This window comes from Typha angustifolia, chromosome 7 (genome assembly GCF_048772165.1).
Source record: "Typha angustifolia cultivar Huaian chromosome 7, ASM4877216v1, whole genome shotgun sequence".
NCBI classification, from domain to species: domain Eukaryota; kingdom Viridiplantae; phylum Streptophyta; class Magnoliopsida; order Poales; family Typhaceae; genus Typha; species Typha angustifolia.
The window spans coordinates 1,993,561-2,015,376 of record NC_133245.1 but is presented as its reverse complement, the minus strand read 5'-3'; the positions used below and the strand labels follow the sequence as shown (position 1 = coordinate 2,015,376).

Here is a 21,816-nt window from a genome sequence, read left to right as displayed (position 1 = left end):
TGATGGAGAATCCACAGGACGGCAGGCACTAGTCATGCAGAGCATGAGGCTTTTACCACCATCTCGGTGCTAAGTGTTCTACTCTTGGTGGTAAATTACATTCAGACTTATATTCTAATCACATACAAAGCAAAATATTATATATACACATACGCCAGGATTGATAAATGATATTTCCATTAAAGCGGTGGGTGTAAGACAGACAATATATGATGCACAGATCACCTCTATTTTTTAAAGTTTCGCCCATAAACGTCTAATTTATTTTAAAACTTATATATGATATGTCTTGAAATCGTTTTATATATATATATATATTTAAAATCGTAAACTCTTGTATATAAGCAAAAGATCAATTGCTCTCCTTGCATCTAGAAACCTCTAAGGACCAAACATATCGGACGGTTGTGATGATCGGAAGGGAAGGACAGACATGCGTACATTGCCTTTCTGAAGTATATATAAATAGATAATTAAATATTGATGGTGGTAGGAAGAGCCCACCCTTGTATAGGACTATAGTCTACATAGGGGGGACGCGGGGGGGGGGGGGGGGGGGGTTGCCTTTCGGAGAGCCCAGTGGCAGAGGTGTAAATGGGTGCGCCGAAGACAAACATACCGAATCTTTGGTAGGTGTGGGCTTTGACGCCGTACATCTCGGCGCAAAAATTTACGCGAGCTTATCTTAGTTACGTTTAATAGTTAATGGGAGTAAACGTGGGATTTAACGACAAAGATAAATAAACTTGTCCAACGTGTAAAATATGAACGTTGCAGAGGCTGACTGGATGTTTATTAAAATAAGATAGGTTATGTGGGTTCAGTTTCTCCCTCCAATAATGTTAGGAATGATAATAATTGACCTTTTGACCATAATGTTAATGTGGCATAAGTTCTAAAATTAGTTTATTATTTGTTTAATTCTAAATATATAATATAATAATTATATTTAATGTGACATTAAAAATATATATATATATATAAAATATTAGGTGGTTGATAAGAAAAGAGAGAAGTGTCTGTTTGAATACTAAATCAGTACAACTCTCATTATATTAAAATAAAATTATATTTATTCTATGTACGGACGTAGCATATATACATATGACTTTGTGATCTGTTTAACTTACTTATTACTAACATTATGATTAACTAACTATCTCCTGATCTATATATATATATATATATATATATAAACAGTAATATATATAAAGTTTTGCTCCTTTCACCTACACCTGACCAGACCATTAAAAGGATACTTCAACTCCAGTCACTCTTGTGGTTGATTGTTCCATTTCTTATCAATCACCGTTCGAGGTTTCCATTAAAGATGAAAAAGAAGTTACAGGGAGCATCATTAATTAGCATATTTGATCACAGAATTATAGACCCAAAAAAAAATTCACATAAATTAAAGTCTATTATTTGGGTCATGGTGGTCCCCAACACATTAAAGTCTCACATGTGCGCATGAGCAAGAAGATGCAAGCAGATGGGCCATTAGATGCATGCATCGCAAGAGTTAAGCTTCATAGCATATAAACAGTCTACCACCAAACTTAACTTTGTCTAACCAGTAATCATCATCATGCATTTGAACCTTAAACTCTGTATAATGATTCGAAGTTTCAGTTTTGAACTTTGAAAACAGAGACAAAATTTAGATGAAAAGTGAACAAATAAGAGTAATGGACAATTGATTATATGTAATGATTTAGATGACATCAAATTTAAAGCTAACAAATATAAATTTTCTTTTCTAAGTAGTTGCGAATTGAAGAGTTGAACACTAGTCAAATCTACTCCACAACTGAACAAAGATAAGCATCACATACACATTAAAGAAGCGACGACGTCAATAAAGTACATTTGACAACTGATGATATGTTTACAGAGTAGTGAGTAAAGCAGCAACATGAAGAGTTAAAAGTCTACCTCATAATTGAAGGGTGATGGAAGATGTTGACGATTACCAACCATCATATCAAATACACTCGGCTAGACGTAGCTTCCACGTGCCATATAATACCCTTCCCTGTTTGTAAAAGTTGGACTCTAGTTGACATTGTGGGGGTATGTACAGTATGAATTCACTATCCAGAAGTCAACATATAAGCATGGGGATATATAGCATTGTAGATATCTACAATATAACTATGATGCAAGAATCCATTTGATGCAATAGTCATATTCGTAATTGCAATATATATATATATATATATATATATATATATATATATATTGTAGGTATATACAAACAAACTTCCAAGATAGCAAACAATAATTGGAAGTAGAGATTCTTCAAACATGATTCTTATCAGTAAAGGTCTGTCCAAATTGCATATGTTTTTAATTAGCTTGGTGTCACAATGTGTAATAATTTAGACTAATATATCTTATCACCCATCAACCTTCCGTTTATGGGCCACGGAATATATTAGCTGGAAGCACCGTCAAGTGAAAAGTGTCCCTAACTTGTATAAAGCTACATTCTCTCTTATCATGATGTCTCCTTTTCAATAAGAAGGCAACTTTACTAAACCTTTCTCCCTTTGATCACGTGCACCTACCACCATCCATCACATGATTACTACCACCAACCCACTATTGCCACCCGACCTCTTGGGCCACTATACATTAAGCTCATCCTCTCCCAATTATCTCATGCTATCATGATTCGAAAAGAGTTAATTATATTTAAACCTCATAAATTATCATTCTTATCCACATAATTTTTTGCAAACCTTTTTTTTTTTGACATATAGGCAACTATTTAAAAATATCTATGACATCGTAGATAGAAAAGATGAATAAGCCACAATACCTCTTTGCTCATAAGTGTAATAAAATTTCTCTCTTTTCTTTTCTTCAAAATATAAAAGATAAATATATCATATAGCTGTTTATATGACTTAGACATAATAATTTATGAATGAAAAAAAAAAACTAATAGAAGGAATGCTTGAAATATTTTTAATAATTCAAAAGAGTTAAGTAGAAAAAAAATAAATAGTTCAAGAGATCTAAGTGTATCTATTTCATGTGAAAAATGTACATAGCAATTCTTTTTAAATGAGATAAAACAACCACCTATGCATCAACATGCTTGTGGTGGACTTATGTTTGGACATGACAATTGTTACATAAGAAAGAACAAGAAAAAAAAAAACCACTTCCATCTTTGTACATTTAGGGTTTAGAGTTAATTTACCTTCTTCAAGCTCTCCAAGTAGTAATTTTGCAGACAGCAGAACTAGTTCCATCTCTCAATTTGTTCCTTGCTGTCCTAAGTGTGTGAACTCCATATCCTGAGCATGTCATTTTTTGGTGGCAGCCTGGCATGGCAGGTCTTTACTGCAGTTCTCACTAATTTGATCTCCACAAAGCAACAGATTCAACCTTTGGAGTATATCTTACTCCTTTAACATTTTCTTTTCATGATTCATTAAAAGCTTGCAAACAACTTGCTCTTATCAAACTACTGTTTTGGTGGCCCCTCTATGGCTCCATTTGCACCATCTTATTTGGTGGTTGGATTGGGCCAGGATTGACATAAGATCTTAGCTGATGGACAAACATGGCTTAGTGGGTTTGCGCTAAATCCCAAAGCAAAAGGCATGGCCCTTGCTCGTGGGGCTAATGAACAAAAGAAGGGCCTTAGACCAGACAACAAGCATATATAAAACAGTGCAATGCTTGCGTTATCATTATTCTTTTTTAAAAACAATACACATGGGTTGGTACTGCCCTTTCCTTCAACTTAGAAATTAAAACCAATTGTTCAACCTCTTGTCCAAGTCCTCTTGTTTTTATAGAGTTGGGTACTTTTTCCTACATCCTGGAGAAGTTACACAAGAAAAAGAGGTAGAAGAGCATCTCCAACTTTAACCAGAAGAGAAAAAGTAGAATCTCTCGCCTTTTAGGTGGGGTTGCATGTCAAGCCGTTGAGGAAATGTATCTATCCTATGCTTTTGGGTCCTAGGATTGGGCTATAATGGTGCACTTCATTGCAATATAAGCACTCTATATATATGCGTGTGTGCTCGCATGCGCGGGGTCTTACCTGTGACAACAGTAAGCCCTAAAGTCCTGTAAAATTGCTGGATACTTCTCCTCAAGCCTTGACAAGTTGAAGCAACTATAAAGATTAAAAATTCATCTCACAGATGCGGTTGCAATCGATATCTTTTCTCAAAAAGACCATTAAGAATTGATATCCTTAACAGTTGGGAGGCATGAAGCCAACTCAGCATTGACCCTGACTCAACACCGAAGTATAGAAAAGTCCAATGCATGGATGTGATGTGTGTTATTGTCTACCATGATGGTGTCTAGAACTGACAACTGGATGACAAGTAGTTGACAAAGAAATCAGAGAGAGGGACAGATATCTTACATTTAAAAAGAAGCTTCTCACATCTCCCGTTGGTCCTTGAACGGGACGTTAATGAGCTTGTTCTCTCACTTATGGGCTGCAGCATCATTTGCTGCAATTTAATCCAGTTACTGCAATTTAATAATGAAAGGTTGATATACTCCATGGTATGGTCCTCTGACAGAGAGGGAGAGCACCCAGTGCCTGTGCCTCTCGTTCTGCCCTCTTCTTATTCACCTGCAACAAGTGTTGAACAATAAGTTTTTGGCATCAATTTACACAAGTTGAAAGAGAAGAGAGAAAACACGATCTAAGTCTTGAAGAACAGAGTTAAAAATATACAAAAAATAGGTATTGGCAACCCAAAGATATCAACTTATTATCTATCTGAATAGCAGGAAAATCCCATATGATTTAATGCTCTATAGTTGCTCAAGATTGAGAACAGAGTGTGTATGAAATTAATGTGTGATTATTCAGAAAACTAAAATAGGTATACTTGCAGCCTTACAGGTAACAGACTTAATAATACACCAACAAAGACAGTTTAATCTTTGTGAAATACGTTAGATACATCTCTAACCATCACATAGATCAAGAATATTGACTTGAACAAAACTCAATTTCTAATTAGCTTCCATATTAGGAGTCAAGAGTTATAATAGAAGCATTGTGTCTCTCCAATTCGAGGCCCATTTAAACAGCCAATTACAGCCTTGACTCTGGTTATGTTAATATAACTATCTATATCCATTGAGTGTATGGTTTGTTAGTAATGCTGATTCCATGACAACTAATAAAAAATGAGAAGCACTTATGATGTGACTCCTAATTATTATTATTATTATTATTATTATTATTTTCCATCCTATTAAATGTGACTGATGGAACTTACTGCTCCTCCAAAAGCTGCTAATGAGTGCTCACTCAAACATTCAAGTTCTACCGTACCAAAGAGATCTCAACAAATAATGAAGGAATCAAGACTAATCATTTGAACATTCGAACCCATTGGTATTGACTTCTCCAACCATTTATTGTTCTTTAATATTTATAAATAACCCTTAATTACTTATCTAAAAAAAATCAAACTCATTCATTACAAGAATAAATATATTCAGACTCCTCAACTATTTGCCATATTTATTTAGACTTTCTTGTTTATTTTTTATGGCACATTGATATCTCAACTATATAAAAACTTCTTAAATGCCTCTTCTCTTAGTATAGTTCAACTTGTGATGATTATAGTAGAGCATCGAACCAAACATCACAAAGAAATAGAAAATTAGCAATAAGCAAATAATTCAAGGAGAGAAGAAATAGAAGCTATGGAACAAAAAATAGCTTTAGAGTAGGAAAATTGTGGTCTCCATATATCTGAACAGTAAAAAACAATGTATTCATCGGTAAGTTTATAGATGCAACTAGTGGCTAACAAGAAAAAAACGAAACTAAACTTACCAGAGCCAATATATCTTCAAGATAGCTTCCAAATGGCGTTTGCAAGAAAAGGACAAGAATCTCTAACAAAGATCAACTTTCCGGCAATGCAAGCCAAAGTCTCTTCTAGCCACTTCATATCACTTCAACTCACAGACTTCGCGTCTCTATCTACAGGATAATGCTAGGTCAATTCCTCTTTAGCCCCGCCATATCGCACCACCAACCCTCTTTTTACCTACACTACCTCTACATCCTACGAGAATCTCATCCAACATTCCACTAGATTATTACCATAGGAAATTAAAAAGAGCACAATTTATTAGAAATCAAGAACAAAATTAGCACTAAATAAATCACCTGGAGGTCTTTGGGCAAGTACTCGTGCTTCGTGGAGAAATCCATGGCGCGCTTCAAGCTCTGATTCCGAACATCCACCCACCTCCGGGTCGTAGAGATCGTCGTAACGAAGCCCCCGAGAGAGAGAGAGAGAGAGAGAGAGAGAGAGAGAGAGAGAGAGAGAGAGGGAGCAAAGGAAGCGAGATCGAGACGATCAAGGAGGTATAATAGAGAAGAAGGGATGTGTTATCGTAATTTTTGAGGCGGTTGGAGATGGACAGATGGTTGAGGAGCGACTGCAACCACGACGACGACGCCGCCATTGCTCCGATACGAATTTCCTACTTGTGAGACGTAACAAATGAATGGAATTGTAATGTTAGTTATTCATTTTTTATTTTTGTAGTATTTTGAACTATATGACATTGAAAATCACTTTGATTGACAAATTAGTCAAAGTTGACAAACTTTTTGTTTGTCAAATTTAGCTCGAGAGTTTATCTAATTCGTCCAGTTAAATTAAGAACTCGTCCAGAAGTTTCAACTTATTGGTTAATTTATTCTCTATCCTGGACCTTTAAGCTGATAATATTAATCCACTATCTTTCCAATATTCATACTCTTTCAAAAGGGAGATGTGGGACCCGGGGTTGAGCATCAATAAACATTAAGACAATCAACATCTCAAGCCTGTTTGAAAGGAGCCAGCATCTGAACTCAATTATCAATTTATCATAATAGTAACAATTATATATATGCTAATTGAAGTCTGAAAGTATTAAAACCTTGATAAACGAATGAATAGTCGTTAATTTTGCACATCTTTCAAAGGAATCTCATACATAACTTATAGAAGAACTCTCAGAAAGGTCAAGGATTGCAATAAATCTATAGTTCTTTGCTCAAAGGAAAGCCTTCAAAATACTTTGCACTACTCCTCTAAGAAGCCTTTCTCTTCTAAATAAGTAACAACCTGTCCTGCCATGGCGCAAGGAGAGGGGCATGCGCCATTCTCCTGTTGTATTTCAATCTGAAATAACAAAATAGATACCTCCATTATGATGATTCTACATTATAATATTATATGCATGTGAATAACAATAAGAATATATCATGTCCCCCCTTTCTAATTACTCCATAAACCAATGATATCCAGTATTAGAAAGAGATTTTAAAAAGACTATGGATTATGTTGAAGCAAACAACACTTCATGCGCGCCACATGAAACTTTAAACAAAGGGCAATCAGACACTGTACGAAACAAACTTTTACCCTATCCGTATGTCATTCCTTTTAAGCTCCTGTGCTAGTGATGATCTTAAAAATGTTTATCTGTTTCTTTATAATATGTACAAAAATCATCTAGATTTGAATCAGGTGTGCTTAAAAATTAAATCTAATTCCATCAAGTCTGCGTACCAACTAAAATTTATTTTGTTATTTATCACAACTTTCTGGATAATATACATGCATTTTGATATATCTATCTAATTTTATGAACACATTATGTTATAATTGTTACTAAGAAGTACAGATTGCATTTGGCATCTGACATATCTTGATAGTTGTTATCTCATCACTGGAGTGCTTGTCTTTCCATTTTCTCGAACAATTGTTTTGTTTATCCGCTCTAAATACCCTCTCACTCTGCAGATCCCATTGTTCCTCTCTCTTAAAGACTTAAAACATTACTGGAGAGAGGTAGAATCAAGACAATTTTAATGAAAGGATCTAAATATTCAGGAAGCTTTCTTGATCTCCCAGAGCCTTTCTTGCAATGCATTGCAGAGTCTCTTCCAACAAAACTCTCTCTTCTTTTTGGAAATGTCAAGTATTATTGGGTGAAGACCTGTCCATTCACTCCCAGGTCTCTTAGCCATACTTTACCATCACATTATGACAGCCCTGCAGCACTTGCCATATTTTTGGATAGTCTAGTCTTAGACAAGCTTTTCGACATAAAAGTATTTTAAAGTTTGTTGCCTTCTAAAATGCATTAGCTCCTAGTTTGCTTTTTCTAAGGCTTAGAATCATCTCAGAACATATGAAGTACACAGCATGGCTGATGGAAAGGGTAGAACATGCTTCAAAACTAATTGGAACTTATTTTTAATGATAAAAATTGTCAACAAAATATTTGAACTCCAAGAGGCAGCTACTTTGGCCAACTAACACATGTAAGGCAAGGAGCATTAATGCTATCTTTTCTTTTCCTTCTTTTCCAAATGAGTTTCAAGATTGTCATTGCAAATACTGCTTTTTCATGACACTACTATTCAGTCAAAAGTTGATAGAACTAGTTTTATAAAACCATATGAATTGGATTGAAATCAGAAATAAGATGTGTCCTTAGCTTTACTTCACATTGAATAGACAAGGGTCCATGTTACTTTGTCAGAGTCCATGTAAGTTTGCACACATTGGAATGACTATTTAGTTATGAGCGGAGATGTACCTCACAGTTCAAAGGTGGTTCATAAGGATCATCAATTCCAGTGAAACCTGAATGCAAAATTAATTAGAATCTACAGAACAATAAAGCAAAACATGCAAGATAAATTATCATTCACTAAATTTTTTTTAGAAAAAAATCAATGTCAGAGTGAGAAAGTGAAGAATCTAAGTTATCACAGGTGATATACCAACACGAAGCAATACATGAAAGCTCTCAGAGGGTATAGTAAGACTGGAGAATTTTCAAAGAAGACAAATTGAACAACAATAAACAAAAGGAGGATCTCTTAGAATAAGTGTAAGAAGAGCATTCAAAAGTACAAGAAGATGGTACTAGGAGATGGAGTAAAACCTAGGAAGAAATCAACATATTATTATTTAAAAGGCACATCTTAATGTGATACTTAAGGCATACATCATATGCCTTGATGATATGGCACACATCTCATCCTCCACAAAATAAAACTTTAGATAAGAAAGCACACATCTCATCCTCCACAGAATGTATTAGCAAAACACTTGTGCACTATGACACCCTTCAAGTAATTTGTTACAACCTACAAATACAACTAGATAGAAGAATGTGAGTACGTGTAATCTTGATAAGTTGACAGTCCAAAGTTCTCTAATCAGTATTGGTAATTCATAACTTGGATTTCTTGTCCCTCAAGTTTCATGTTAAATTAATTGCTGCAATTAACACATGAGTCTCAAGCTTGAAGCTCATGCATCCGATTAACTTGATAAGTTGATATATCTCACGGAAATACATTCAGCTTCTAACATCTATGAATAATAAGCTCCAGTTAGACAGACATCACAGATAAGAGAACCAAAGTTATCTTGTAAAGCAGTGTAGTGTGATGGTTGGCAAGAATAATGATTAACTTTCATGGTCTGACCCAGAAATAAGAGATTCTATCTGCAATAGATTATCATGTAGCTAGCAGTAACTTGTGGTAGCCTCAGAGGTGGACCATTCCTATTTCCTACTTTGTATGTGAACTTCAGAAATCATAGCCAAAACAGCTATATGAAGGGCTTGAGATTCGGTTCTATTTGATGCCTATAAGTTCCAAATGAATATGAATTCTATCTTCTAGGTGCAGTACTCTACGGTCTCAAGAATTCTACACAAATTTCATGTTCATCACCAGGTCTTGAATACATGAAAAGCTCACCTTTGATTTTTCCTGCACGAGCAAGCTTGTATAGGCCCTTTGGATCCCTTGCTTCACATAATTCCAAAGGCATATTCATGTAAACCTACACATACATTAAGATAATTTACACAGTTACTTCAGATGTATTCAATAGGATGCATGGCATGTTAAAGTAAGAATCACTAACTTCAATAAAACTAGAGTCTGGCAATAAAGCACGGCAAAAGTCTCGGTCTATTCTATATGGAGAGATCAAACTCGCCACACAGATTAAACCCGCATCTGCAAAGAGCTTTGCTACTTCACCTGTTTTAAATATTATTAAAACAAAAAGGAAAAACAATAAGAAAAACTTAGTCCACCAAATAATAAGTTTGATGGGGAAAAATCTCTGCACCAAGTAGGACATTTTTGGTTTTAGGAACAATTTCCTTCTGAAAATGAAATATAAGTTAATATCATGATGAAGCATCTTGGGAACATTCATACCAACTCTTCGTATGTTTTCTACACGGTCTTCTGCTTTAAAGCCAAGATCCTTATTTAGCCCATGCCTAAGGTTGTCACCGTCAAGGATATAAGCAAGCTTTCCTCTAGAGTGCAGCTCTCGGCCCAATGTACATGCTAAGGTACTTTTACCTTGGTAAAGAGAAAAAAAAAATCAACAAGTTGGAACAAACAAAAATCAGTAATATTCAAGAATAATCATTTCAATAACAGATCAGTGCTTCAAGTGTGAAACTGTAGAACTTGATCCATGCTACATAGTAAATTAGTGAAACCAAAACCTACAAGTTCAGTAAAGTGCCTCTTTAAGTCACATCATAGCAATGGAAACTCAAAATAAAACGATACAGGGGAATCCTGAATGTATGTACATAAAGCAAGAAAAGGGCCACCTTAGAATTCCATGTCCTAGTGATTCCCTCGTACACATCAACTTTTCAACAAAAAGAGCACATCACCATTGTTTACAGATACTGAACACCATCACCAGAATAATTAAATTCAAACTCAAAAACTTGACAAAACCTTGAGTGCAAGAGGGCACATGGAATCTAGAAATTGTAGATATGTCAGACTAGCATGCAAGACCCTGCTTGCTAAGTTCCTAGCTGAGACTTCCAGATCCCTTGTGAGGCATCTAGCAAGTCCCTCAACAGAAACCAGAGGTTGAGAAACCCTATTCCTTGCTGGGAGGTCGGGAGATAGACTCTCCGCAGCTGTGGTTGATGGTCTAATTTGAACGCCATAGTTCCCCCTATCTCTCTAGAAACGTAATAATAATAACAGTAACAGTAATTAGTAGAAAGATCATTTTGCAATGGTATAAAATAGCTACTACTGTATTCATTCCTACATCAAAATCACAAACAAGATGCAAGGTTAATATCACTACAAAATCTAGTCACAATCATCATACATATAATTGAAAGAAGAAAGCTTTAATCAATTACCTGAGCCGCTGAGGCCTGTAATCCAAACAACACAACCCTTTTGCTTGAGCAGCTTCTGCCTATCCGCCTTCCCGACCGGGCAATCGTGCCAGAATATATTCGCCGACTTCCCGGCAGCAAAAGACATCGCTATCTTCTCCTCCGTTCCTAAACCCATTCACCAATGCAGCATCAAATCCAATCACAATATGGAAAATCTCACACGCTCTAGGTCTATATGACTAAGGAACAACTTTGGGGGGGAAATTAACCAAAAAAAAATAAAATTCTATGGAAACTAGAGGAGAAGGAATAGATCACCTTGGGGATTCCAATTCGTCCGTGATCGTGTTTGCGGTGCTCCTCTGCGATCGAGGAGGGAAGAAGAGGAAGTTGTGGTGGTCCGCAAGATTCGGAATCTCAGACAAGATGGGAAGATCGCTCTAATTTTAGGATCCTTGGTATGTTTTATATATGAGCTCTGTTTTTTTTTTTCTGAAGCAGGTCTTATGCAAAGCTGAGGCAGGAATTTGCTGCATCCATCTAGCTGGCATCCTTCTGTTGGCTCATATCTTAAAATTGTAGATTTCGGACAGAAGTTTGACTCATAAACCACTTAGTTAACTGGGGAGGATCCTATCCGGCCTATTTTGGCCCAAAAGCCCAGCATCTCAAGATTTCCGACTGAGCTCAGAGGAGACGAGAACGCGCGAGGAAGGGAGAACTGAGAAGAGAGAGATGCAATCTTCCTTCTTGCTTCTACGGCCGAGCTCCTCCGACGGCGGGCGTGGTCTCTTCCTACCTTCAAAGACCCCAATCTCCTCCTTTGTGGGCCTATGGCCCTGGTTCGATGGTCGGAGCAGGAGATCGGCCGACCGGGCCGGCGGCCCAGTGGCGGCTGCGGTTTCGGCTGCCAACGGAGGGGAGCAGGACCACTACGCCGTCCTCGGCATCTCCCGGAGCGCCTCCGTTGTCGATATTAAGCGTGCTTACCGCCTTCTCGCTAGAAAGGTCTCAGCTTTATTGTTATACATGCTCGCAGTTAGCGTCGATTTATTCTCGTGTGATATTTTGATGGCTAACTTCGAGTTGGTATCGAAATGGAAATGGAGAGGTTATCAAGGTAGTAGAAGTTCTTAGTTCGAAGATAGAAGTTTCCACTTTGTTAAAACGAGGATTTCATATCTCTAGGATAACATGAATGATTTGTGGGTATTTGTTTAATCATCGAAAATTTTACATGTACATGATTTCATATCTCCAAAATGCAATTATATGTCACTTTTTAATTATTAGAGATATAGAGCTACTAGATATATGGATTGATGCACTCGATTACTTATTCCTGCCTTGTACTTTAGGTGAAGGCATGCTCTTATAGGAATGCTGACCATATAGTGTAGTGCTTATTAAGATTAGAATCTGAGCATGAACTCACATTGAATTAAAGCATGAACAGAGCCATAGAATGCAAAGCCATAACCGGAGCATCGAATCCATAAATCTTTGATCTTCTCATAAAGAACGTCATAGAATGAATTGATGGCATTTGATAACATGTCCCTATTATAAAAATTTCCTCAATTTGGAATATCGATCATCTTTAATTCCGATTGTATTCGGATGCTCTTCTGGTCATCAAATCCCCAAGTTTATCACTAGGTGGAACATTTATACCACAATGGAAAAAAGAAAAAAATTGTCATTTGTGTGCCGTGCACTGTACTGTAAGCTTGTGTAATAAGTATTTAAGAATTAAGATTATAATATAACTATTATCTAGAACAGAAGGATAGAATATATATTTTGATCTGAAAATGGAATGTCTGCAAGTATATTCAGGAAGAAGTTAAAAGTGTTGGTAATTTCATGTATTTGACATGAATTTTTTATAAATTTTGAGCTAAGTTTTAAGTGGAGCCCACACATTGTTAATGATGGTTTAATGATGGAATTAATTTAGCTCAAAGTGTACTTTATTGTCAAATATTCACTTAGTCAAATCCATAAAGAGAAGTGAATGAAAATTGGCTCTAAAGTGGGTATCATGGCAATGAAAAATAAAAAAAAGTAAGTTTAGTACCATATTGGATATTTGAGAAATGTCAGTATGGTATATAAGTAACAAACTTCTTATGGAAAATAAAGAAAAGTAAGTTTAGTACCATATTGGATATTTGAGAAATGTTAGTATGGTATATAAGTAATAAACTTCTTATGAGCTTTGGGCCCCAAAAGGGGTACCTATTTTGTGGGTAAAGGTTCCTATGCAACTTAACTCACACACACGCGCCGCCCGGCCCGGCTCGGCTCGGTTCGCACGCACGGGTCAAGTCCAGCCTGTTTACTTCTATAAATAAGCTGTCAGTCTGCATAAGTTTATTTAATTTATTTTGATCGGATTTTTGGAATCAGATTGTTAACGCCAACAAAAAGTAAAAGCAAAATAATTTAACAAAAGAGGCTGGCTTGTCGAGATGTTTTCAGAAGCTTTAAGACTGTCAAATGAAGCGCACTTAATTAGAGATGCTATATTTTCAGAAGGTAGACAAAAGAGATATCTATTTATTTATGGTAATGAGAGATTTGAAAATGATTGTGATGAATTTTTGTGGTGCTTTAGTATAAGAAACTACAACAAATAGTATGCAGAAGGACAGTAGCTTGTTGATTTATTTGTTTATTGATGGTTTCCTGTAGTCATAGGAAATATTTTGGTCACCAGAGTTATATGGCTTCTTAATAGCATGCACATATGACTATGATAAAGTATGTTGAGATCAGCAGGGTTCTCTATTGCCGGCACTTAACTAATGAAAAACAATTTTATGGCGTTTATATTTTTAAATTGCATCTACAAAATACTGTGCTTTAAATTGTTCGCCTTATCACTATGTCCTTTTGCAGTATCATCCCGATGTTAGCAAGGATTTGCAAGCAAACGAGGTTTTTAAGAGCATTCGCTTTGCATATGAGGTGACTACTTGTTTGAAATGCTCATAAACTTTGCATATGAACATGAATAGCTATTTACTTTCCTGGCTCTCAAATTGTTTCTTTTACAAGCTATTTTGGTGAACTGAAAACACAGATTCTTCATATGCATGATCTTTTTAATCTGAGGAATAGATTAATTAGTATGCATTATGGTTGAACTACTTGTACTTGATCTCTGGTACAAACACTATCTTCTTTATAGAGGCTAACCACAGTGGGTTGCTCCCTGGACTGCCCTTTTATCAGCGAGGAAGAAAAATTAACAACTTTTCATGGATGGGGTAGGGTACAGTAATCACTGTTTTTCTAGTCTGAAAATCTAAACCAACATGCACAATTTACCTAATACCTGTATTCTTCCAAAATGACTACCCTTGATAGGCTTGGCTAAGACTTCCCTGCATCATCAATACAATCTTAAGTGCCAGATCAAAGTTTTTAGAAGGCAGTTGTCTGGTGGTGGAGAAATTTTTTGTTAGAGCATACTCCAAGTATAATTGCTTTTAGTTGATATTTAACTGGCACTTTCTATTTAGGTGCTCTCTGATGAAGTGTCACGGGCTCGGTATGATATGATGTTCCAATTCCCTGGAGCAACAGAGAGGACACAGACAAAGTGGGACCATGATCCTGATCCTGATGAAATAAATCATAGATGGTCAGAACTGAGGAAGCGGATGCAGTATCGGAAGCAGAGAAAGGATGATTCATGGTACTATGAGAGATTCTCGTATGAAGAAACCTCAAGCGACGAGAGAGGGTCTTTCAGCGACGTACTAAGATTTGCCTTCTTCACGCTCTTTTTCATGCAGACAATTGGATTCCGTGCAACACTCACAATCTGTGGAGTAACTGCTTTGTTGGACAAGCAGTTGGATGTTGGATACAAGACAGGATATATGGTTGCTTGGCTTCTCGGTGGCCGCGGCGGTATTCTTCTTACCCTATGCATCAAATTTGCCAGCTGGCTCTGTGGGAAGAATAGCAGCAGCCTTGTTGCTTTAGTGGTGATAGCAATGTGGGTAGGGGCTTATATTGCAAAATTCGCTCCCCTTCCTCAGGGAGCAGTGCTGGCATTGCTATACATGTCCTTTAAGCTTCAAGATGATCTCAAGTAATGCAATGTGAATTCCCTCTTGCTTAACAGAACAGCGATTGGAGCGCCATGTTGCTCTCCAGAGGCAATTCATGTGGTGTATATATCTGTTACTCTTATGGTTCAGATGTACAATGAACAGTTTCATCCAATGTAAATATGAAATTTGCAGCATTAGAATCTTCAACTTGGTACTTCTGCCTGTATGATTTTGTTATGCTTAGAGAACTAAAGAAAGGGTAGAGTTTTTCGATAAATAATATTACCTAAGGAAATAGCTAAATATGTGGAATTTCTTGGATTAGACTAACTACTGGAGGAAAATATGAAACGAAATAGTTGGTTGGACTGATTTGAATGCTGGAAAATTTAATGATTTTCTGACCAACTCAAGAAAAAGAAAGTTGATTCCAAGATTACCCATCTGTTAATTTTTCGGTAGCTTTCTTAAGAAAAGTTTGGTGCATGGAAGGCTCCAAATTCGTTCGACAACCTCCAATTAATGGCTGCTTCCTTTTGGTTTCTGCCACTAAAAGATATTAAGTAGCACCTACCAAAATTTGCTCAATATGGATGTCGTGAAGAAAGATTGCGTGCTAAATGTGAGCCGGTAAAGAGTCCCAGTCTGATTAATGTTCTTTGTCTAAGCTCTTGACCTGATGCCAAAACGCATTCCTTTTGATGTCCTCCACCTAGGAAAGATCTACGCTTTCTTGCGATAAACTTTTTGAATCTGAGAACCTTAGTTGTTGTAATCACGCATCTATTCTTTGCATGCAAACTCGAATGCATGACGAGAATTCAACAGGATATGTTGATTAGTATTTTAATATGCATAATTTGAGCTATTTTCAGCCTCCTTTTTTGATTAACAAGCTAAATGTGGAATTAGTGATTAGGTGAAACTCCTGCAACTTTTTCTTTTTCTTTTTAGTCACCACTTTAAGGTCATCTGAATTGCTCATCAACGATAGCTTCTTGTATTCTTCCTCAAAATTTATCTGTATCAGTTATTATATGCAGGCAAAGACAGTCAAATTCCAAGCAATTATTTTCCCATAGGTTCCAAAATAAGTCACAATTTCTTTGTCCACAAATCCAACTCAGTCAAAAGGATGTCACCTCTTCCATGTCGTTCATGCTTAATGCCAAGTTGTTGCCAAACTTAATTCCACCAGATGCAACCATCTTGCTCAGAGTCTAAAAGAGCCCTATATTTCTATATAAAAAAAAAAGTTCTTTTGGTGGGCTATGACATGATAAGATCACCAGTTTAAACCACTGCAATTCTCCACATAAAGTAGTGGATAGGTTGGCATTTAGAAAATTAGACTCCAATAAACCGAATTCAGATGCTGGATTGTGTTTGATCCTGCAAAGATTAAGCTTAGTCATAGGTTATGGCAACATAGTCAAGAAAAGAGAAGGCCCAACTCCTTTAAAAAGCAACTACTTCTCATTGTACGGCTCCATAATAATATACTTTAAACTTAGCTAGTGCTTATATTTTTCATTTCATGGAGTAGCCTTTCTATTAGTGGTTTATACGAAATGGCTAAAGTTTGCAAAGGACATCCATTCCTGTGTTCAATTATTCAAGAAAAGAGGTCTAGCTTTCACCTCACAATCCACTGCAATTTTCCTTCAAGCTTATCACAATACTATACTATAAGCCTAGCTATAAAAAGTTCTAATCACCTATCTTTAATATGTGGGCCCTTTCTATCTGTCACTTTCCCTATCACAATCCCTGTTTGCTTTATCCCTGAGTTGCCTTCACCTTCTTTGCTTCTGGAAGAACTACTTTTTAAGATATTGAGCCTGAAAGATTCATAGCATGTATTATCCTTATCTTTGTTTAAGAGGAGAGCATGTGGTGGAACCCAGTGTTGAAAGTTATGGGCACAGGAGAGGCTTCCTGAGAGCCAACTGCAGGCTGGCATGTGGTAACAAATTTCAACTTGTCAACTGTGAAGGAGAACTGGCAAAGGATTGGCAATAATTGGCAACTCAGAAGACAATGTGATAGCCTTAGCATCTAGGTTCATAGATAGGATGCAGAGAAGCACTCATTTTTCATCTGCTAGCCAACTAAAAGCCTAAATCTCAATAACATTGTTTATAGATTTGTAGTATGAAAAGTAAATTGCCTCCAATATCTCTCGAGTTAATCTCAGGAAAAGATTACACCAGGTGGAACATATTGTATAAATCAGACTAAAATATATTCCTCTTCATTCAAAAGTTACATGTGGCCTCTTGAGTGATTCCTAGAAACTCATTACATTTCAGTTGATTTACTAGCTTGTTGCACTTTGCAGGAGTAGAGCTATATAATCTGGTAAGAGAACCAAAATAATGTGGAGTCAGTTCTGCTGCAAATGATCCAAAAATGCCCATCAGGAATTAACCATCAACTGTGTCGATGGGGAGAGACTTCGTTTTGGTGAGAGAATTTAGCAGGAGAGATTCTGCGTCGTAACTCTTCCCTGTAAACATGTAACTAGGGTTGCTTTCAGCATTGACCTCACAACTTTGGGCCCTTAGAGCTCCAAAATCGGGGTAGCTACTCCAGCAAGACCCTGCACAGTATTAGCAATAGCAGATGCACTGATGTTTTCTGGGTTTAGTTCCCTTTCAGGAATACGAAAAGAATGATGTCTGCTGAAATGGAATGACTCACTTTTGCCATTTGAACCTAGTAATGGTTTTATATCAGTAACTTTAACTCCATCATCTGCACTTATTTTCCAGTTACCGAAGTCAGAAGGTGGATGCAAAGCACTCGATTCTTCGAATTGTTGAGTGTTGTACTCTATAAGCTCCGTTTGGTACCTCACTTTAAGCCAGCTCAGTTCCTTGTGCGTGTTATTCTCACAATCATCAGATATGCTCGGTTCAGGACAGGAATATCTTGATTCTGGTACCTCAAGGCACTGTTGTTGACAACTAAAGCATAACTTGTCTGCCAATTTTCTTGCATCGCTAGCTGCATGTCCATTTATGCACATAAACTTGTCATCTTTTGACAACCGGTCAACTTGGCTATCTCCATCATCAGGTTCATTCTCTCTTGATGATTGCAAATGACAATGAACTCCATCGGCTTGGTTACACTCTGCAGGTGGTCCTTCAGTCGTGCATTCTTCAGGTCCTCCAACTTGGTATGTTATCTCTTTAAATCGTCCATGCATTGCAGCACAATCAAGGTGAGCACAGCCAGGGTGTCTTGATGAGAGGTAATCTAGAAGTGACCCACATGGTGAGGCATTAGATGTGCAAGTCTGACAGAATGCTATGCTAGGAACTCCTGAATCTTCTATATCTGGGCCCCGTGTCCACTCTGGTACTAATAAAGCCACCTCACCGTCAATCATTTCTGCTATTCTAGTCACCTCATGATCAGTAATATCTAACTCTATAACTATCTCTGTTGCCACAGTCAATGCAGTATCTGATTCAATGTAAAATGGGAAGTGGATGTTCCATGCATGGCCTGCAAAAACGAATCAATGATGATGAGTTTCATTCTACGGACTCAATCAACAAAAGAAAAGATTAGATAAGAATATACCAAATTTATCTGCGATCCTAAGCCTCAGAAAAATGCGTCCATCTTCTCTCTTTCTCCCTTTAATCATTATGTCTAAATTAGTAAGAGGTTCATCCTCATGACCGTGGAAAAGGTCAATTCCATGGGCTTCTATGTGACTCTCATCACAGTGCCATCCATTTTCCTCCAGTGTTTCTTGATGGAAATCTTCAAAGAATCCGTTGGCAATTAAGGAGCCATTACTATGAACAAGACTAAGGGAAGATTGCCTTAAAACATGGCCCATGTTGCTGAATTCTTCCTCCGCGTAACAGAGACCATGATCATCAATTTGGAGGAAAGGGTCCTTAAGAAGTTCCCTTGCAGCAGGCCTTTGAGATACTGGGGCTAAGCATTTCTTCACAAATTGCCTCACCTCCGGATCTTCTACTTTGTATAGTGCTTCAGGCTTGGTCCCCTAGCAGTAATTTACTGGTCAGTATCACCAATGAAATTGCAATTGCATGCTCTACAGAATTATAGATGATAACAAGTCTCGGATACAGGGCCAAGAACTTAATGGCATGTGCTTGGCAACCTGCACCTTTGAAAGTGCCTCATCTCATGCTGGCCAAATCTCGGCACAGAGACATGAACTGCAAAGTGCCATCACTGGTTCAAGTTGCAGCCGTGCGAATACACATTGACACATTAGAATTCCTATTGTTAAGGACATTAGCTCTGAGCTAAAGTTTTTTCAGTACTTACAGAGATAACTTTCTTGTAGATCTGCACAGGGTGGGCGCATTCACTATATGGGTACTCAGATGTCACCATCTCAAGAACACACATGCCGAAAGAGTAAATATCCACCAATTCATTGTACTCCTCCTCGTATACCTCGGGAGCCATGAATTCAGGTGTGCCTGACATAATTGAAAGAGCATCTAAGTCTAGAGTTCTTCAATCTGTTTGGCAAATAAAAGATCCTTACAACAAACAAACTGACGGAGATAAGCTATAGTATGTTATACCTACGCAGTGGACAGCATGAGATTTCCGGAGGATGGCAGCGAGGCCAAGATCGCCAATTTTGACTTCCCCATGATTCCCATTGATGAAGATATTATCACACTTGAGGTCTCTATGGATGATAGGGGGATCATGGCTGTGAAGGTAGAGAAGGCCATCCAGGATTTGCCTACACCAGTGCTTCACAGCCCTGATGTTAACACTTCTGTGCTTCTGCCTATACCTAAACCACACAAGGCAAATGGTAAACAAACAAACAAACTAATAATTCCAGCAGCAATCAAAATTAATTTATTAGATCAAAACGCTTTAAGAGGGGAAAAGATTAAACTTACTGCCTAAGAGTGCCCGAGATGAACATCTCCGTGACAAAATTGATGTTCCTCTTGGAGGTGTCAACCCAGGAAGTATAAAATTTCATTATGTTATCGTGCTTGAGGGTCTTGAGGAGGTGGATCTCACAGTATAGTCTCTCCAAGTCCTCAGGGCTTTGAAGGAAGTCATAGAGCTTCACCTGGTTCCAAGCAACCTCAATCCCTTCATACTCATCAAACCCCTTGTAACTGCCATTAGATCACAGGTAGACCCACATGAGAAAATACCCATGAATTGTCAAACAAAAGAAAAGGAATCAAATTTCCTCCAGAAGTCATCAACAAGTAGGTGGAAATTAGAGAAATGGGATCATACACTATCTTTGAAGCTCCCTTGCCTAGGATCTCATTATACTGCATACAAAAGCACAGGCAATAAGAACCAGATGCCAGCAAAAACAAAGATGAAAAGAAAGAATTTTTTGTTACATACCCTGCCATATCTTCCTGTTGGATCGACTTCCACAAATTCTGGATAATCTTGATCCTTGGCATCAACCCCCATCATTTTATTCCTCCTCTCAATGACCACTTCTCATATAGCCCTTCCCAAATGGACCAAAAGAAGTAAGAGAAAACAGGAGCTGAGCAGAGGGAGCAAGTAACCACCTTGTTCTATTTCTGGGGTATGGTGAGAGATGAGGAGGAAGAATATTTACTTTGTGGGCTATGTTCACAGACATGGAAGAGAGATGGAAGAGGAGAAGGGGGGAAGAGAGGACATGGCACCAAGAAGACAAACGTTTTCCAACTCTCAGAGGAGCTGATCCTTTTTGAAGTACAAAAAGGACAACGGGAAAGGCCCACATTTTTCACCCCTGCTCTTTCCCCCCCACCCTACATCCACATCCACATCCACATCCACATCCCATTGACGAATCCTCTCTCTCTCTCTCTCTCTCTCTCTCTCTCTCTCTCTTCATGAACCCAGAGATCGGTTTAGATAAAAAGTTAATTCTTTGCGATAAACAGATTGAACAACTAGATTAATATTTTTTTTAAAGAAAAGTTAATCTAAACTAAGCTGCTGGGATGAAAATTTATCAGATATTAATCACAATATTAATAAAAAATCTTTTTTTTTATAATTTTAATAAAACTTAGTCAATGAGTTATAACGATGACTTAATACATAGAAAGCAATAATACTTCTGGCACAAACTTAAGAAATAAATTTGTGTAACTAAATCCTCCCAGGATTCTAATCATGTAGCAGACATAGGTCAGAGTTGACATAATATTTCCATCTAGCCAATCTGTGACTTAGATATGAATCATTAACTCCTGTTCCATATAGTTTACATGATTGAAATCCAAATTTTGATTTATTTTTGGGACCAATTGCCATGTCGACACTACTTGAGATATTCACGGGGCTTTCCATGTTCACTAGTTTAAACAGAGTAATATAATCCCACTTACTGATTAAATTAATTATAAGCAAAACCTTATTCTTCTTCATAATCCTTTAATTTATGCACAGCTGGTAATTCCGTTTTCTTAATTTATTATGGAGATTGAGATGCATTTTTCAACTCATAAAATAAATCTACGCTGCCCCCCACATCAGCTAG

General features: G+C 37.2%; 3 protein-coding genes and 1 long non-coding RNA gene across 6 annotated transcripts; 1 reads left to right on the top strand and 3 right to left on the bottom strand.

Moving 5' to 3' along the window:
- Nucleotides 1–1,289: 1,289 nt before the first annotated feature.
- On the bottom strand, nt 1,290–6,493 carry LOC140763522 (uncharacterized). 2 transcript variants are annotated; one of them, XR_012104839.1, is made up of 4 exons: nt 6,179–6,493; nt 5,840–6,074; nt 3,212–4,612; nt 1,290–2,093 (listed from the first exon to the last, which is right to left on the bottom strand). It is a non-coding gene; the product is annotated as an uncharacterized lncRNA (long non-coding RNA). The 2 variants fall into 2 exon arrangements; XR_012104838.1 differs by having other exon boundaries at nt 1,290–2,035.
- Nucleotides 6,494–6,877: 384 nt separating this feature from the next.
- Nucleotides 6,878–11,690, bottom strand: LOC140763444 (adenylyl-sulfate kinase 3-like). The gene is made up of 7 exons (XM_073101636.1): nt 11,533–11,690; nt 11,233–11,379; nt 10,265–10,414; nt 9,963–10,081; nt 9,794–9,878; nt 8,614–8,660; nt 6,878–7,187 (listed from the first exon to the last, which is right to left on the bottom strand). Exons 2-7 carry the CDS (start codon nt 11,357–11,359, stop codon nt 7,089–7,091), a joined length of 627 nt encoding a protein of 208 aa, XP_072957737.1. The 5' UTR covers nt 11,360–11,379; nt 11,533–11,690; the 3' UTR covers nt 6,878–7,088.
- A 161-nt stretch (nt 11,691–11,851) lies between these two features.
- On the top strand, nt 11,852–15,506 carry LOC140763442 (uncharacterized). Its single transcript, XM_073101635.1, has 3 exons — nt 11,852–12,222; nt 14,119–14,187; nt 14,745–15,506. The coding sequence occupies exons 1-3, from the start codon at nt 11,950–11,952 to the stop codon at nt 15,324–15,326; spliced, it is 924 nt and encodes a 307-aa protein (XP_072957736.1). The 5' UTR covers nt 11,852–11,949; the 3' UTR covers nt 15,327–15,506.
- A 1,904-nt stretch (nt 15,507–17,410) lies between these two features.
- Nucleotides 17,411–21,008, bottom strand: LOC140763189 (probable serine/threonine-protein kinase WNK9). 2 transcript variants are annotated; one of them, XM_073101272.1, is made up of 8 exons: nt 20,676–21,008; nt 20,559–20,596; nt 20,204–20,431; nt 19,871–20,091; nt 19,605–19,762; nt 18,879–19,314; nt 17,988–18,800; nt 17,411–17,886 (listed from the first exon to the last, which is right to left on the bottom strand). In XM_073101272.1, exons 1-8 carry the CDS (start codon nt 20,748–20,750, stop codon nt 17,711–17,713), a joined length of 2,145 nt encoding a protein of 714 aa, XP_072957373.1. In that variant the 5' UTR covers nt 20,751–21,008; the 3' UTR covers nt 17,411–17,710. The 2 variants fall into 2 exon arrangements, with proteins under 2 accessions (XP_072957373.1, XP_072957374.1); XM_073101273.1 differs by lacking the exons at nt 20,559–20,596; nt 20,676–21,008 and having other exon boundaries at nt 17,731–17,870; nt 20,204–20,444.
- Nucleotides 21,009–21,816: the final 808 nt, after the last annotated feature.

Excerpts from the sequence above, each read along its gene's own strand:
- LOC140763444 (XM_073101636.1), bottom strand. The coding sequence starts at position 11,359 with ATGTCTTTTGCTGCCGGGAAGTCGGCGAATATATTCTGGCACGATTGC. Across the intron at positions 9,879-9,962 it reads CAGACTCTAGTTTTATTGAA|GTTTACATGAATATGCCTTT; the intron begins GTTAGTGATTCT and ends ATGTATGTGTAG. Across the intron at positions 7,188-8,613 it reads AACCACCTTTGAACTGTGAG|ATTGAAATACAACAGGAGAA; the intron begins GTACATCTCCGC and ends TTGTTATTTCAG.
- LOC140763442 (XM_073101635.1), top strand. The coding sequence starts at position 11,950 with ATGCAATCTTCCTTCTTGCTTCTACGGCCGAGCTCCTCCGACGGCGGG. Across the intron at positions 12,223-14,118 it reads ACCGCCTTCTCGCTAGAAAG|TATCATCCCGATGTTAGCAA; the intron begins GTCTCAGCTTTA and ends GTCCTTTTGCAG. Across the intron at positions 14,188-14,744 it reads GCATTCGCTTTGCATATGAG|GTGCTCTCTGATGAAGTGTC; the intron begins GTGACTACTTGT and ends CTTTCTATTTAG.
- LOC140763189 (XM_073101272.1), bottom strand. The coding sequence starts at position 20,750 with ATGATGGGGGTTGATGCCAAGGATCAAGATTATCCAGAATTTGTGGAA. Across the intron at positions 20,597-20,675 it reads CAACAGGAAGATATGGCAGG|TATAATGAGATCCTAGGCAA; the intron begins GTATGTAACAAA and ends TTTTGTATGCAG. Across the intron at positions 19,763-19,870 it reads TCATGCTGTCCACTGCGTAG|GCACACCTGAATTCATGGCT; the intron begins GTATAACATACT and ends CAATTATGTCAG.